We start from the raw sequence: 13388 nt of genomic DNA, 5'->3' as shown, positions 1-13388 counted from the left end.
ATTCAGCTCTGCTGTGGACTTTAGATGGATATGCTGCATTCCATTGCAGGCCCGGCAGTTAGTTTTGAGAGAGCGATTGCTTACGGTCATGTCCCTGTGCTGTTTTTGACACTTAACATTTGCTCATAAAATATGGGCAGCTCATAAGGTGTCAAATGACTGTGATATGGGCTTCTAATGCAATAACAGGGTCACCTCCACCACATAGATGACTGCCACATCGCTCAACAGCCAGGCATCAATCTGGGCAGGTGTTATTGGTCTCCAGAGACCCCCCAAACCCTCTACGTCATGTCCTTTTCGCTTTACCATATCCCACGACGCCTCTTCTCCTCTCTTTGATCATCTCCTTTCAACTCTGTTGGATCATGATGAATCTGGACCGCCAAAACTTTGCCATGTTCCTGACCTTTTACAAACTGCCTTGACAAGAGAGATACAGAGGCTATGTTTGCCAACATAGGGGACTAAAAATACACTTTCTCCATCATCAGAAAGTTCAAATTTGTTCCCACAGGGAGTTTTCCCAGCAGGATGATGAATTTTGAGTGCCAATATTGTTTAACGATCTAGTTTTTGTTCTGTGCTCCTTGTATTACTATAAATCAATGCTGTGCAACAGAATTTATACCGCTCTAACAAAATTCTTGGTTGAAACATACATTACAAATAACTATAGTTATTCCTTTAAGTCATATTGCTTAAGGCACTGCTGCTTTGCACAGAGAATCTGATGGTTGATACGCCGTTAGTTGCAGACAGTGTATCTAAAAATTGGGGATATATCGGTCTCAGCAGTTTCATGTTGCTTTTTTATTGTTTCTGCAACAACTGCTATTTTGAATTCCCAGCAATCCATTTTTTTATTTCTCATGCTTAGTAAATACACAGGTTTCATAACACCATGACATAAAATATAAGTACTGATTAATGCGATTAAATAAAAATATATGAAGCAACTTTTGTCCCATTGTTAAAATACGTAAACCCAGCACAGTAACAATATGAATAAATAAAAAATGAAATATTTCTTCACTATTCTCACTATTCACTATTTTTTTCTACATTTCATCTAAAAGCGGCCGTTCCACTCTTTTGAAGTCTTTAGCGCAACACTGAAAAGAAATTTGTTTAAATCCCCCCAAAATCTAGATTTTTATATAAACAGAAATTAATAAACATGGCTGGACACATGGCTTTTATAAGTATACAGTACACACCCACACACAAATACATTATATATATACATATACTGTATATACAAATATTTATTAGCCATTTTATTTTAATTATTGTTTTATTCAAACCAAAATACTAATATCGCCTTCAATTAGAATCCTTCATTTATCATATTGCTAGTGCATAAAACTTGTTCTTGATTCATTGGGAACATGTGCAAAAGATTAAAGAATCCTGAATAAACATAACATTCTTACATAAATAATATCCTTTATTCGCTCCAATCAAACCAGTAAGCTGCTATTTCTGGATGGAAAATAAAAAAATTAAACCCCCAACATGGTAGCATAAAAATATATAAGATCATTCATTTTAAACATCCGACTGGGGATGTCACTTAACATCTTTACTAAAAGCAGATAAATACTATCAAATTGAATGAGAATTCCTTTGTAATCACACCACAGAGAAATTTAGAACCTTTTTGATCAGAATACCTTTATGACCTTCATGCTTAAACACATTCTTCAAGCTATTCTTACAATATCTGTGATTATGTGAAGTATATATTGTACAAACCACTTTTCAAATTCGAGGCTATGATTTGTGACTGGTGCCATCTCCTGGCAGGCAACAGGTTTTTTGAGAGTGCAAATGCAATAGCATATGCAAAACAAAATACTTATTATGCACAGTTGTGTGTTGGTATGTTAATGGGTGTATTCAGATAAATATTTCTCAATTGGTACTAATTCAAATTGTGTAAAAAATACAGAGGATGACATTGTGTTCTGATTTTTACAGAATTTAATTTATTTTTACATTAAATAGACACAATCTTAACCACACGTTAATATGCATGGAACGTAACTTAAACACTAAATGGAATCTTCAATATCTTTAGAAAAAAAAATGTGACTGGGTTTACAGTATGTAACAAGCCAAATGTGAAGTATCTTTGTAAATTCAGAACATAAATTCTTAAATTCTATTTTATACTTATAATCTGCAGTCAGAAAGATCCCCTTGCTATGTGACCAACAAACTAGAGTCAAGGCATACATTTGAAGACTCAAGAGCACAGTGTTACAGATGACCTGCTCACGAGTGTGAACCCTGCATACAGTGGCTCACTGAAAACAGTGCATTCTTTATGAAGGAGCTTCATTGCTTCACTGTCTGAAATGCAATAGAAACTAAGTGAGCCAGCCTTTACATCCACATAAACTCCAATTCTTGAACATTTCGGAGATAGGATGTCGGTTTTAACACCATTGTGAATGAAATAGCATTCGTGATTGAAGCACGCTAAGCTCCAGGACAGCTTGTTGTACCCAAATCTGCTATTATTACCACCATCTTTTCTGACGATGCTGTTGTAAGACACCGCAAAATGAACACCTGTACCGCTCCACAGAGCTTCCCAGTAACTGCGACTTTTCACCTCCTCGACACAGAGAACCTGCTTCCAATAGGTGAACTGCTCTGGATTACCGCTACGGAATGGGACGTAGCAGTCGTATCCTTCGACTTTTTGGCCATCATGGGATATCTTGAGGTCGTAGTGAGCAGAATCAATGTGGAATTTCAACTTGGAAACATCTAAAAGACAAAGATTGTAAATCTGATATGCATGAATAATCCACAGTAAAGTGACCCCTTAAAGTATAGCTTTTTTGCTTTAAAGAGTCATGACCCCCCTTTTTCATCCACAGTCTGCCTCACTGTCGTTTTGTAAAAAGCAACTAAAACTGGCATGAATGCTGTGAGAAGAAGGGGGGGGGGGAGTGGGCGAGGCACGAGGGAAAGGGATCCTATTCCATATCTTAAAATATTTAAGCCATTACCTGTTTTATAGAGTCTATGGTCATTACACGAATCATACTTTCAAGCCACATCGGCTTTACAGAAACAACTAAATGTAATACGAGTAAATGTTTATAACAAAATGCAAGTATAACTGCTCTAGTCAAAATATGACAGTAACTGCATTTGAAGAGATGGAAAAGCCCTAAGGCCTGCCTTTATGAGCGAGTTTTTTTAAAAGCTTTCCAGAGTAAAACACAGTTTGCTACTGTCCCGGCCTAACTATCCATGATGCGAGCACTCAAACTGGCAAACGTTCTGGCATGGGAGACAGGCGCTCAAGAGGCGACTCACATTCCACTTGTCGGGAAACCCCTTTTGTCAGTGTTGGAAGTCCCCTCCACCTATTTCAGTTCCGAAAGTGACACATTGAGCTTTAATGAGCTTCACATGAGCTCCGGCCCACCGAGAGCTCCAAATGGCCATCCGCGCCCGTTTCTGTGCACCACAATTTCAACAACGGTCATGTATTTATCACTTTCAGAGGAAAAGCCCTTTCCCCACATGTGTATTTCACATAAAAATATACTTCATTTAAAATTATCGGAATATGTATTTTTGCAGCTCCTAGCAAGTGTTCTGCTTTGCTTCATTTATCCATCAGATTACTATCATTTGCCATGAACGCCTCCCTCTGAAGGGAAGGATAGAAACACAGCAGGCGCTGTCATGAATAATTAGAAATGTCTTATCATAGGTTAAGAAAACACAGTCTAATGAATAATTATGAGACAATGACGCGTCACATCCTTTGACTTTGGCCAGATGAGGATTTTAAACCCGGAAGACAAAAATAGTGCAAAAAAGCTCAAAATGAACTAGTTTTCTCAACAATGTTAGCAACTGTAAGTTATTACAGTATTCTATGATGTACACCACAACCAACTCTATTAACATCCTTATAAATGTTTAGCGTTTCGTAACGCTTTAACAGTTGCAAGATTTTTTTAAGTTCTTTTAGAATTCATTTCAAATTTACAATGATAGAAAACTGTATTACATTTTTATTAATGGGTGATTCTCATAAAAACATACCAAAGAACTAGTACTAGTTCTAGTACTAAATACTTTTGTGAACCACAGGTATATATTTAATCGAATCGTGAGAGACTTTACATCACTAAAACACAATACAACTATACTAACATTCTGACATTTAAAAATAAAGCTTCAGGATTTAAAGTATTAAAAGACTAGCACAAACAGAGCCGTTGAAAAACAGACTTATGACATTCGCATAGACATCCGTTGGAAGAATGGTATGTGGAAGTAACTCGTGTCATGGAGGGCTCTATAGTTCCAAACATTGCATTGAAGCCCATTCATTTCACAGACTGAAAGTTTGGAACTATAGAGAGCTCCATGAACCAAGTGACTACGCAACAGCGAGATCTGTTTTTCAACGGCTCTGGCACATACTAATGCATGCTGTCAAATAAACCTTAAGCAGAACATACTAGGACTCTCTCAAACCTATCTTAACGTTCAGTAAATTAGCTTTCCTGTAGCTCAGTGGTAAGAGCATTGCGTTAACAATGCAAGGTTGTGGGTTCGATTCCAGGGGATTGGAAATACCCATGTAAAATGTATAGGATAAAGCAATGTAAGTCGCTTTGGATAAAAGCGTCTGCCAAATGCCTAAATGTAATATGTGATGTAATGTAAGTTTGACAATTTAAATTTTATTTTATTTGAAAACAAAATCAGTAGTGACTTTGACTTGTAGGATCAAAATCTATTGACAAGTATAATATAGGAAATAATCTTACAATCTCTGAAGTCTCCTCGGAGCATGGGTTCTGCAGGAAGCACTATCTTTACTTGTTTGGCTGTGGAGAGCAATACAAGAATGAAGCATAATATTCATACTAATGCAAAAATTTGCATGATTTTTTATAAATGGTGTTGCTGTTATGCAGCAGCAACATGGAAAGAATGTAAATTCAGTAAGCATGGGAAAATGACGATCCACCCAAAAAATACAATTTTATTTAGATTTTATTTCTACAGCACTTTTAAAATTTTGCCTTCTTGCAATGCATTTCAGGACCTGTCTTCTAAAACATACCTTAGAACGAGCAACAGCTACATGGGGGAGTTTATGGTAACTACTGTAAACAAGAGAAAGCGACAGCATAACTCGTCTCTAACTGTTGTGTAATGAAAAATATAATTTCTCTTACCAGTCTCTGAAAACATCTCAATATTCTTCTGAAAGAGTTCCTCAAGCGATTTTTTCTGCTCAGATAAAGTAGACTCAATGCTGAGCAGGTCAAAAGAGGGCTGCTCTTTCACAAAACCCAAGATGTCTGGCCCTGAAGTGGTCAAAGCTTGAAATTTCTATTCATGAAAACAGGACAAACATTTCAGATGGAATATCAAATGGAATTTTTTCAAATTTGTTGAACTGAATCAAACAATATTAATTTAGCATTTCCTGAAAATATAACGCAATTCTGCAGGATAAAAAAGAAGATATTTTGAAGACTGTTGTTGACAGGCCCCCATTCACAGGCATTTGCTTTGTGCCAGTGCTGTTCGATTACAAACATTTTTTGTGTTATGCAGAAGAAAGTCATACAGGTTTGAAATGACAAGAGGGAGAATAAATGACAGAATTTTCATTTTTGGGTGAACTGTCACTTTAAGTTTGAAGGTTTGGCTAGAAAAAGACATCTTGCACCTGAAGAAAGTAAATATAATCCTCCGTCTGTCCAAGTTCACAGAGTTCAGCATCTCTTATCTTCAAAGCTGCCAGCTTGTTTCCAGTATGGTTCTGTAGCGCTGTTGCTCGCATCAGCTCTATCGACTCCCGTCTTCGGACGAGCTCATTGATTTTAGAAAACATTTTTTCACAGGCCTCAACTATTGTGTTGCGGAACTTGTCACTCAAGTTCAGCACTGCCTGGGCAGAGTTCTAGAATAAAAACACATATCGAAGATCCGCTAATAATTCAACATACATTTAGGCAAAAAGGCATTCACCCACAAAACTTTTATTTGCCCGGTAGAAACTTTGTACTTTGCTCTCATTCATTTCGATCCCTAAAAAGGATTCTGTAGAGTACAACTTTCAGACTCCATAAAATCACATTAGACAGTTTTTGGTGAAAAAGGTGCCTTTCAGAAGATGCTAGTCAAAATTACTTTTTTAATTACTTGCTGCGATCGTTTTTACTTCCGTATTCGGTCACATTTCCGAGTGGAAAGGAATTTAATATGAGAAAATTGGTGGACGTTGCTTGCATTTTTCACTGCGATTGGATAATGCATTTAAACAGCTGTTGCATTGATTTTAGATATAATGTGGAGTTAAAGGATGCTCCGGCAAAGCTGTCTAATTGGTCATTTGAGATGGATAGATTAATATGGATATTTCAGGGAGGAAGTGCATTTTCAGATTTTAACTGAGGATTATGAGGGTATATTAATTTTCAAGAAAATGTCCCAGGTTGATAAGCTTTTTACTATAAAAATAAGAATTGTCATTTCACTGGGACATTAAAAGACAAATATAACACGAACACTTGTTTTTACCATGACAAAATCAATCAATTCCAAACGCTCCACTTACACTGAAATGTGTGACTGCCTTACTTAGTGTCAGTAGCTCCAACTCATGAACCTTTATTTGTTGTTTGGATTTGAGTTGCATCACAGACAACAATGTCTAGGAACAAAAAGAAAAAAACACATAGCATTTATGTTTTTTTAAACTAGTACTAAATATGTTATTTAAAGCCATGTTTGCACATATGACAAATCTCACCTTTTGTTTTTTCCATGCTTCGGCGGCAGATGTGGTTTTGTGGCCACAGTGACGGTCTATCATACACAGAATACAAATGCAGCACTTGTCGTCGACGCAAAACACCTCGAGCAGTTTATTATGACTCTTGCATATCTTGTCCTGCAAGCACGAGGAAGGCACCAGCTCGTGCCTCTGCAGCGCGCGGAACTCATAGTGACCTCTCACGTGCGTCTCGCAGTAGGACGCCAAGCATGTTAAGCATGAACGAACGGCCTTTCGTTTCACAGAGGTGCAGAAATCACAGTACTCGTCAGCGACTCCTCTAAAGTAATGGACCGGAGGGGAGAGTGTATTTCTGTTGCTGACAGCGTCAGCCAAAGCCGTACATTTCTTTAATGCAGGTCTGAGGCTGAAAACTTCCCTGCACTGCGGGCAGCTGCATGGTTTCTTCTGCGCGTTCTCCTGATCCCAGTATTTTTGGATGCAACTCATGCAGTAGCTATGTCCGCATGGTATTGTTACTGGATCTATCAGTAACTCCAAACAGACCGAACAGTTCAGGTAGTTCTGATTCTGGTCACCACCACACACCGCCATACTCGAGCAGATTCGCCACTTTCCTGCGGTGCGTTGTGCATTTAAATCGACAATTTGCTTATCTCCGCCCCTTACCTTAGCAGCCTCAAGGTGTGTGCTTTTACACCGCCACAACTTTGGGATGCCGCCATTTTTGTACGAGGTCTAGGAAGGTGGCCTCCCTAATTTTGATTGCTATGGTCAGTTGTACACCACTTAAAATGTTCCAAACTTTAAATTACACTAAAATGTAAATGGAAGATTATTAGAGTTTTATTTTCAAAGCATCACTTTTAAAAACAGTAATCTACGCAATGGTGACTTATCAGATAAATTCAGGTAATGGTTTATAAAAGGTTTACCTCATTTTAGCTGACAAGAGACAGATGACGTGTGCTCAGCTTCACTGACTTCTCTCTCATTTCGTAGTTGCGCCCAAAGATCGGTGATTTTTTTTATTTGCATAAAATAAAATAAAAAACGCCATAAGAATATATCATGTAGATGTAACTCTTTAGGTCTTACTGCTGGTCGCTGGCAGTGTATTACAGCAACAGTCAACACGTTTTACCAGTTCGCAAACATATTCATAGCTTCCAATAAAGTCCCCATGAAATAATAACTATTTTCCCTATAAGAATAAACGTGTATCAACGCTGACAGAATTTGTGTTTAGAAGATAACCCTATTCAATAAAATAGACGCGCGGTTTAGGTCCCGACTATCATTTAAAAACCAAAATGCTAATTAAAGTGTGAAACGTTCCTTCCCCTCTATTATACAATATACGTAAATTTATAATGTATAGAAAAAGCTCATTGGAACGCTTCACTGTGTAAGGTCTTCATACACCTCTGAAGTTATGTATATTATATGGGATTTCTGTCAATATATCCTCTAAAACATTACACACCGATCCTTTAACTTAGTGTAATTAACTATTGTATTATGATGTTGAAATCAATAACACATTTAATGCACCTGTATAAAAACAAAGAACCTGTTTTTCAAACTGTTAGAATGACATAAAATTAGGGCAAAAAAGTGCCACTGTTTGAGAAAGGAGCACATGAGCCACAAATATGTTGGAGTAATCTTTTAGACAAGGATGACGTGCCACATTTGATTAATTAGTCAGTTCAAGTAATTTTAATTTAGTTAAAAATGTTATATTAGGGCAACCCTAGTTTAATCTGATTATAACAGACAGTTACAAGAGATCAGTAGGATGGATCATCATCATTCTGACCCATGGGTTCACTTCAATCCTTTACCCTGTGGGACTTATTTATATACACTCACATGGTACTTGCTTCCAAGAGACATTAGTAATTTTTATACAAATACATATGTCAAAAAACAGGGTAGTACTCTTTGCATAAACGCAATAGGAATTGTTTAAAAGCACTTTAAATTAATTAACATGAACAATTATGTGCATTATACGTTCTCCAACAACCTTTAAAATCACAATAATACACGTATAATGCTGATTATTTATTCCTGTACATTTCTGTTCTCTCTTAAATTCGTTGACTTCAGCGTCATCTAGTGGTGGTCTAACTTGGTACATCTGTAAAATGGCAATAAAATGCATTATGAACAGTGATTATCAACATTATTTCTTTGCCCAAAGCATTTATTCTGGTATACTCTGGCTTTGGATATAAAGCATATGCTTATGGTAGGGCCAAACTAATCAAACCCAACCAATCAAATAAAAAAATACAAACAAACCATACTAAATATTTCCTGTACAATAAAAATCAGGCCTAAAACAACTGTACTATACAACAAGTCAAACGCTGTATATTAAGAGACATTAAAAAACAGACATTTAATTTACATATTTCAATCATTATTTCTTTTCACAACACATTATGATTTAGTAATATTCTATTTAAATCATTATATAACATTACTTCTGTATATACATTTCTTTGTTATCCTTTCTTACACCACTACAGAAAGAATGACAAATAATAATATTAATAATTTACATCTGTTAGATTAACTGTCTGTTGACAGTATATAAGAAAATAACCGAACATTTTACACAGATATTAAAATTATCTAAAGCCATATAAACCATCTACATATATTTACAAAGCATCATTAAAATGGATGCTCATTTTTGTTTATGTGCATGCTCATCTGGGTTTATCTCACAAAGAAATTTGTGTATTTGGTGATGTGACATCTTTGTCATAGCAATTAAGTAAAATTTCATCCCAAAATTCAAACTGATAATGTGATGTTAACTGAAATCTACTGTATTGAAGAAAAGATCAAAATCAATTTAAGGCAGTATAACAAATACAGCATGATGTATCAACACTGTTATTGTATAATATAACACATATATATATATACACTCACCTAAAGGATTATTAGGAACACCATACTAATACTGTGTTTGACCTCTTTCGCCATCAGAACTGCCTTAATACTACGTGGCATTGATTCAACAAGGTGCTGAAAGCATTCTTTAGAAATGTCGGCCCATATTGATAGGATAGCCTCTTGCAGTTGATGGAGATTTGTGGGATGCACGAAGCTCCCGTTCCACCACATCCCAAAGATGCTCTATTGGGTTGAGATCTTGTGACTGTGGGGGCCATTTAGTACAGTGAACTCATTGTCATGTTCAAGAAACCAATTTGAAATGATTCGAGCTTTGTGACATGGTGCAATTATCCTTCTGGATGGGTACATGGTGGTCATAAAGGGATGGACATGGTCAGTAACAATGCTCAGGTAGGCCGTGGCATTTAAACGATGCCCAATTGGCACTAAGGGGCCTAAAGTGTGCCAAGAAAACATCCCCCACACCATTACACCACCACCATAATTGCATTAATGAGAAATTGAACAGTTGTTCCTAATAATCCTTTAGGTGAGTGTATATATAACATGTTTGAGTACTGTAAGTTGCAGCAATCAGAATTTGGAAAAATAAACTGCACTTCCAGAAAAAAACCACAATGATTTAAATATTGCAAAATATGTAAATGTTCTTTAGATTTATTATTTTAACACCCATGTTCATTACAGGTTTGTGAGATTCACGTATATGCACTGCATTAATATACACCTATACTTCATAGATAATTGTGACATCAAAGCAAATGTCACATATTTGAGTTAACCCAGAGAATTGAGAATAACCTAAAAAATATAGTTGCAGCTTTCACGCCCCTGGGCTGAGCCGTTTAGCAGGGATCAAACTGCGTATTACGACCCAGCCTTTGTGTAAACATCACATTTTGAGACAAATGACTTTAAAGAAGAAACAACATATGGCAAAAAAAACTATTCAGAAACATTCTGTGCTTCATTAGTGCAATCCAAGGCTACTTCCCCAAAATTTCTAAAGTCATCACCTCCAAAGCTTGCAAGGACATACTGTAAAACACACTGAACCTTCTTTGGGAATTCTACAGTCTCTTAAAAACTTAAAGCAAGATAATAGACAGAAAGCATGAACAACATTTTTCAGATGAATATCTTTGGAACACTTAATATACAAATATGGCCCTGATTGTTCAGCTACTTAAATTTGAATCATAGCATCTTTGTGCATCAAATGTCGTTCATTTGGGGTAAATTCCCAACCAAGTTCAAATATTGTTTGAATAATAAATTATGTTTATAGGCTATAGGATTGTTTTTATATCTACTTATATTCTGTGAATAAACCAATTAAATTGCATCATTAATTGCAAGTACAGGCATAATTGCATTTACTGCCAAAAGGGCAGAGCTCTAAGCATGTTTGTCAATACATAAGTGAAGCTATTTGCAACTAAACGTCAAGCTTTTAACCAGAATTGATTCAACACAAAGCTATTAGTGCTATACAAAAAATCTGATAAAATAATAATACTTGAAAAAAATAAATAAGATTTGTTTCCATATAATTGATACTTCCTTAACAATTATACACACGCATTCTCATTCTCATTTCTTAACATAACGACACCAAAATTTAATAAAAAAAGACATTACATTTAGTTGTTGTAAATAATAAAGATGTGTTCAAGCTCTATTTTAATATACATTTCAAGGTACTGAATTTATTTTTCAGAATCTGGAAAGTCCTAAAATAGATGTTTTCTACTTTTTCCAATTTCTAAACATAATATCTAAACATTCACTCAAAGATTGTCTTCAAAATGTGTGTGAATTTATACTACAGAACTGAGTCTTTGATACTGTTTACATCTTGTAATGACTTTATTGTAAAACTAATTTTTTTGTAGCATACTTCAGTTCAAAGTGACTAAAGCATTAAGAAACGTCAGCACTACAATTATAATAAAGGCATTTTAAACCATTTGAAACTCCACTTTCTCACAGAAGAAAGCTTGGGAAGAAATTCTGCTTAAAAACACGACCATACTTTGGTGAGAGGTGAGGTGAAGTGTGTTTTGCGGGCATACTGCAACAATGTAAACAAATGTAAAACACTTTTCTTTGTCAGTCCTAGGAGTACAGTGATCTGCAGCAAAAACTTTATTTTTTTAAGTTTAGGTTGAAGTGAGTGACAGAGCCTATTGCCACAGCACTCTTATCATGTCACAAACAACAAAATCCCTCCCTTTGCCAGAGTTTTTAATTCAATTTGTATAAAGTCATACATTTTGCATTTGGTCCCATGGCAATAAGCAATGGTATTTGGCAACGTTGATTAATCCAGAGGCCCCAAGGTTTAGCTGTGGGGGAGCAGGGTGATGCGTGGGCGGGGGGATATGGTTGCTTCTTACTAATCGAATTCCTAGTTTATTTGCTCCTCCATCCTCCAGCCTGTTTCCCGGAAACCGCTTGTTCAACCATCTTGTTGGACAAGATGCTTTCTTCAGTTTTACAATTTAGTTATTACAAGAATCTTTATTTAAAGACTAGTAGAAATAAAAATTGAGAGCTGCACTCTTAAAAATAAAGGTGTTTAAAAAGTTCTTCAATGACATTTTTTGTTACACAAAGAACCATCCAGTCAAAGGTTTTTTAAAGAAACATATCTTTCTTACTTTTTTATAATCTGAAAAGCATTTTTTTCACACAAAGAAATGTTGATACTGCAAATCACTGTATTTGCCCATTTTAAAGCATTCATCTCAAATGATCATTCTCATCAGTATTTATTTTTCTGCTTTTCCAGTAAAACGATCTAAACATCTTTAAAACAAATATGAACTTGAATGTACTTCTAAAATGTGTAAGATATAACGATTTGTTTGATCTTGAATTTGTTTTGTATTTTAATAGTTTTTCTTGGTTTAATTATAAACACACTGAATTGTGGTAACACAAAACAACTGTTATATGAGGTTAAAATAACAAACTTCATTCAAGATATGTTTTCTCATTAAAATTATTATCATACACAATTCTAAAGATGTTTAGATACTTTCCTAAAAAACAAGATAGAAGGTATTTCTGAAGTGTTTAAGACTGTACAATCAAATTCCTTAACAAAATACCCCCCTAACATGTACCAGGATAAAAGCGTGGAAACAGGAATCACTGGGAGAGACAAGTACATACAGTAACACAAAGTCTGTAAACTTTTTGAAAGCCAGAAACTGTCACAGTCACATGACGCAAAGCTGCCCACATTCCTCCAATAAGAAAAGTCAGTGTCACAGGAATGTATGCTCTTACTCGCGCTCCGCATGTCAGATCAAATGCTGACAGTTCTCCAATCACAGTCAAAGTAAACGAGACCAAAGAAAATGGTCCTGGCAAAATGAGACGTCCTCTTAAAGGATGTAGAGTGAGTTACGTCTCAGGGTTGGATGTGGTCATGATCTTCATGTACTGTGTAAAGATTGTCTCAAAGGCCTCATCTCTGTGAATCATTGCACCAAACACAAGTGGCTAAAGGAATAAGACAATTTTAGTTTGAAATTTTTATAATGTGAATTGTGGCAAAGCAGTACGATTTTTTACATTATAACTTGTTTTAGAAAAAAAAATGATGTATCAAAATAACTATACAGAACTAGGACCATAT

At 35.7% G+C, this 13388-nt stretch overlaps 2 protein-coding genes across 11 annotated transcripts in view; both read right to left on the bottom strand.

Moving 5' to 3' along the window:
- Positions 1-2023: 2023 nt before the first annotated feature.
- Positions 2024-7842, bottom strand: LOC130421078 (tripartite motif-containing protein 16-like). 3 transcript variants are annotated; one of them, XM_056748749.1, is made up of 7 exons: positions 7735-7842; positions 6815-7615; positions 6620-6715; positions 5729-5962; positions 5229-5385; positions 4815-4874; positions 2024-2781 (listed from the first exon to the last, which is right to left on the bottom strand). In XM_056748749.1, exons 2-7 carry the CDS (start codon positions 7391-7393, stop codon positions 2252-2254), a joined length of 1656 nt encoding a protein of 551 aa, XP_056604727.1. In that variant the 5' UTR covers positions 7394-7615; positions 7735-7842; the 3' UTR covers positions 2024-2251. The 3 variants fall into 3 exon arrangements, with proteins under 3 accessions (XP_056604727.1, XP_056604728.1, XP_056604729.1); XM_056748750.1 differs by lacking the exon at positions 4815-4874; XM_056748751.1 differs by lacking the exon at positions 5729-5962.
- A 3747-nt stretch (positions 7843-11589) lies between these two features.
- gramd4a (GRAM domain containing 4a) overlaps positions 11590-13388 on the bottom strand; it is a 67055-nt gene continuing 65256 nt past the window's right edge. For all 8 annotated transcript variants that reach the window (XM_056749049.1, XM_056749051.1, XM_056749052.1 and 5 more), the window contains one exon: positions 11590-13252. In XM_056749049.1, the coding sequence (XP_056605027.1) occupies positions 13154-13252 (99 nt within the window). In that variant the 3' untranslated portion in view covers positions 11590-13153. The remainder of the gene's footprint in view (positions 13253-13388) is intronic.

Source organism: Triplophysa dalaica, chromosome 5 (assembly GCF_015846415.1).
Source record: "Triplophysa dalaica isolate WHDGS20190420 chromosome 5, ASM1584641v1, whole genome shotgun sequence".
In the NCBI taxonomy this organism is placed as follows: Eukaryota; Metazoa; Chordata; class Actinopteri; order Cypriniformes; family Nemacheilidae; genus Triplophysa; species Triplophysa dalaica.
This window is presented reverse-complemented; position numbering and strand designations above follow the sequence as displayed.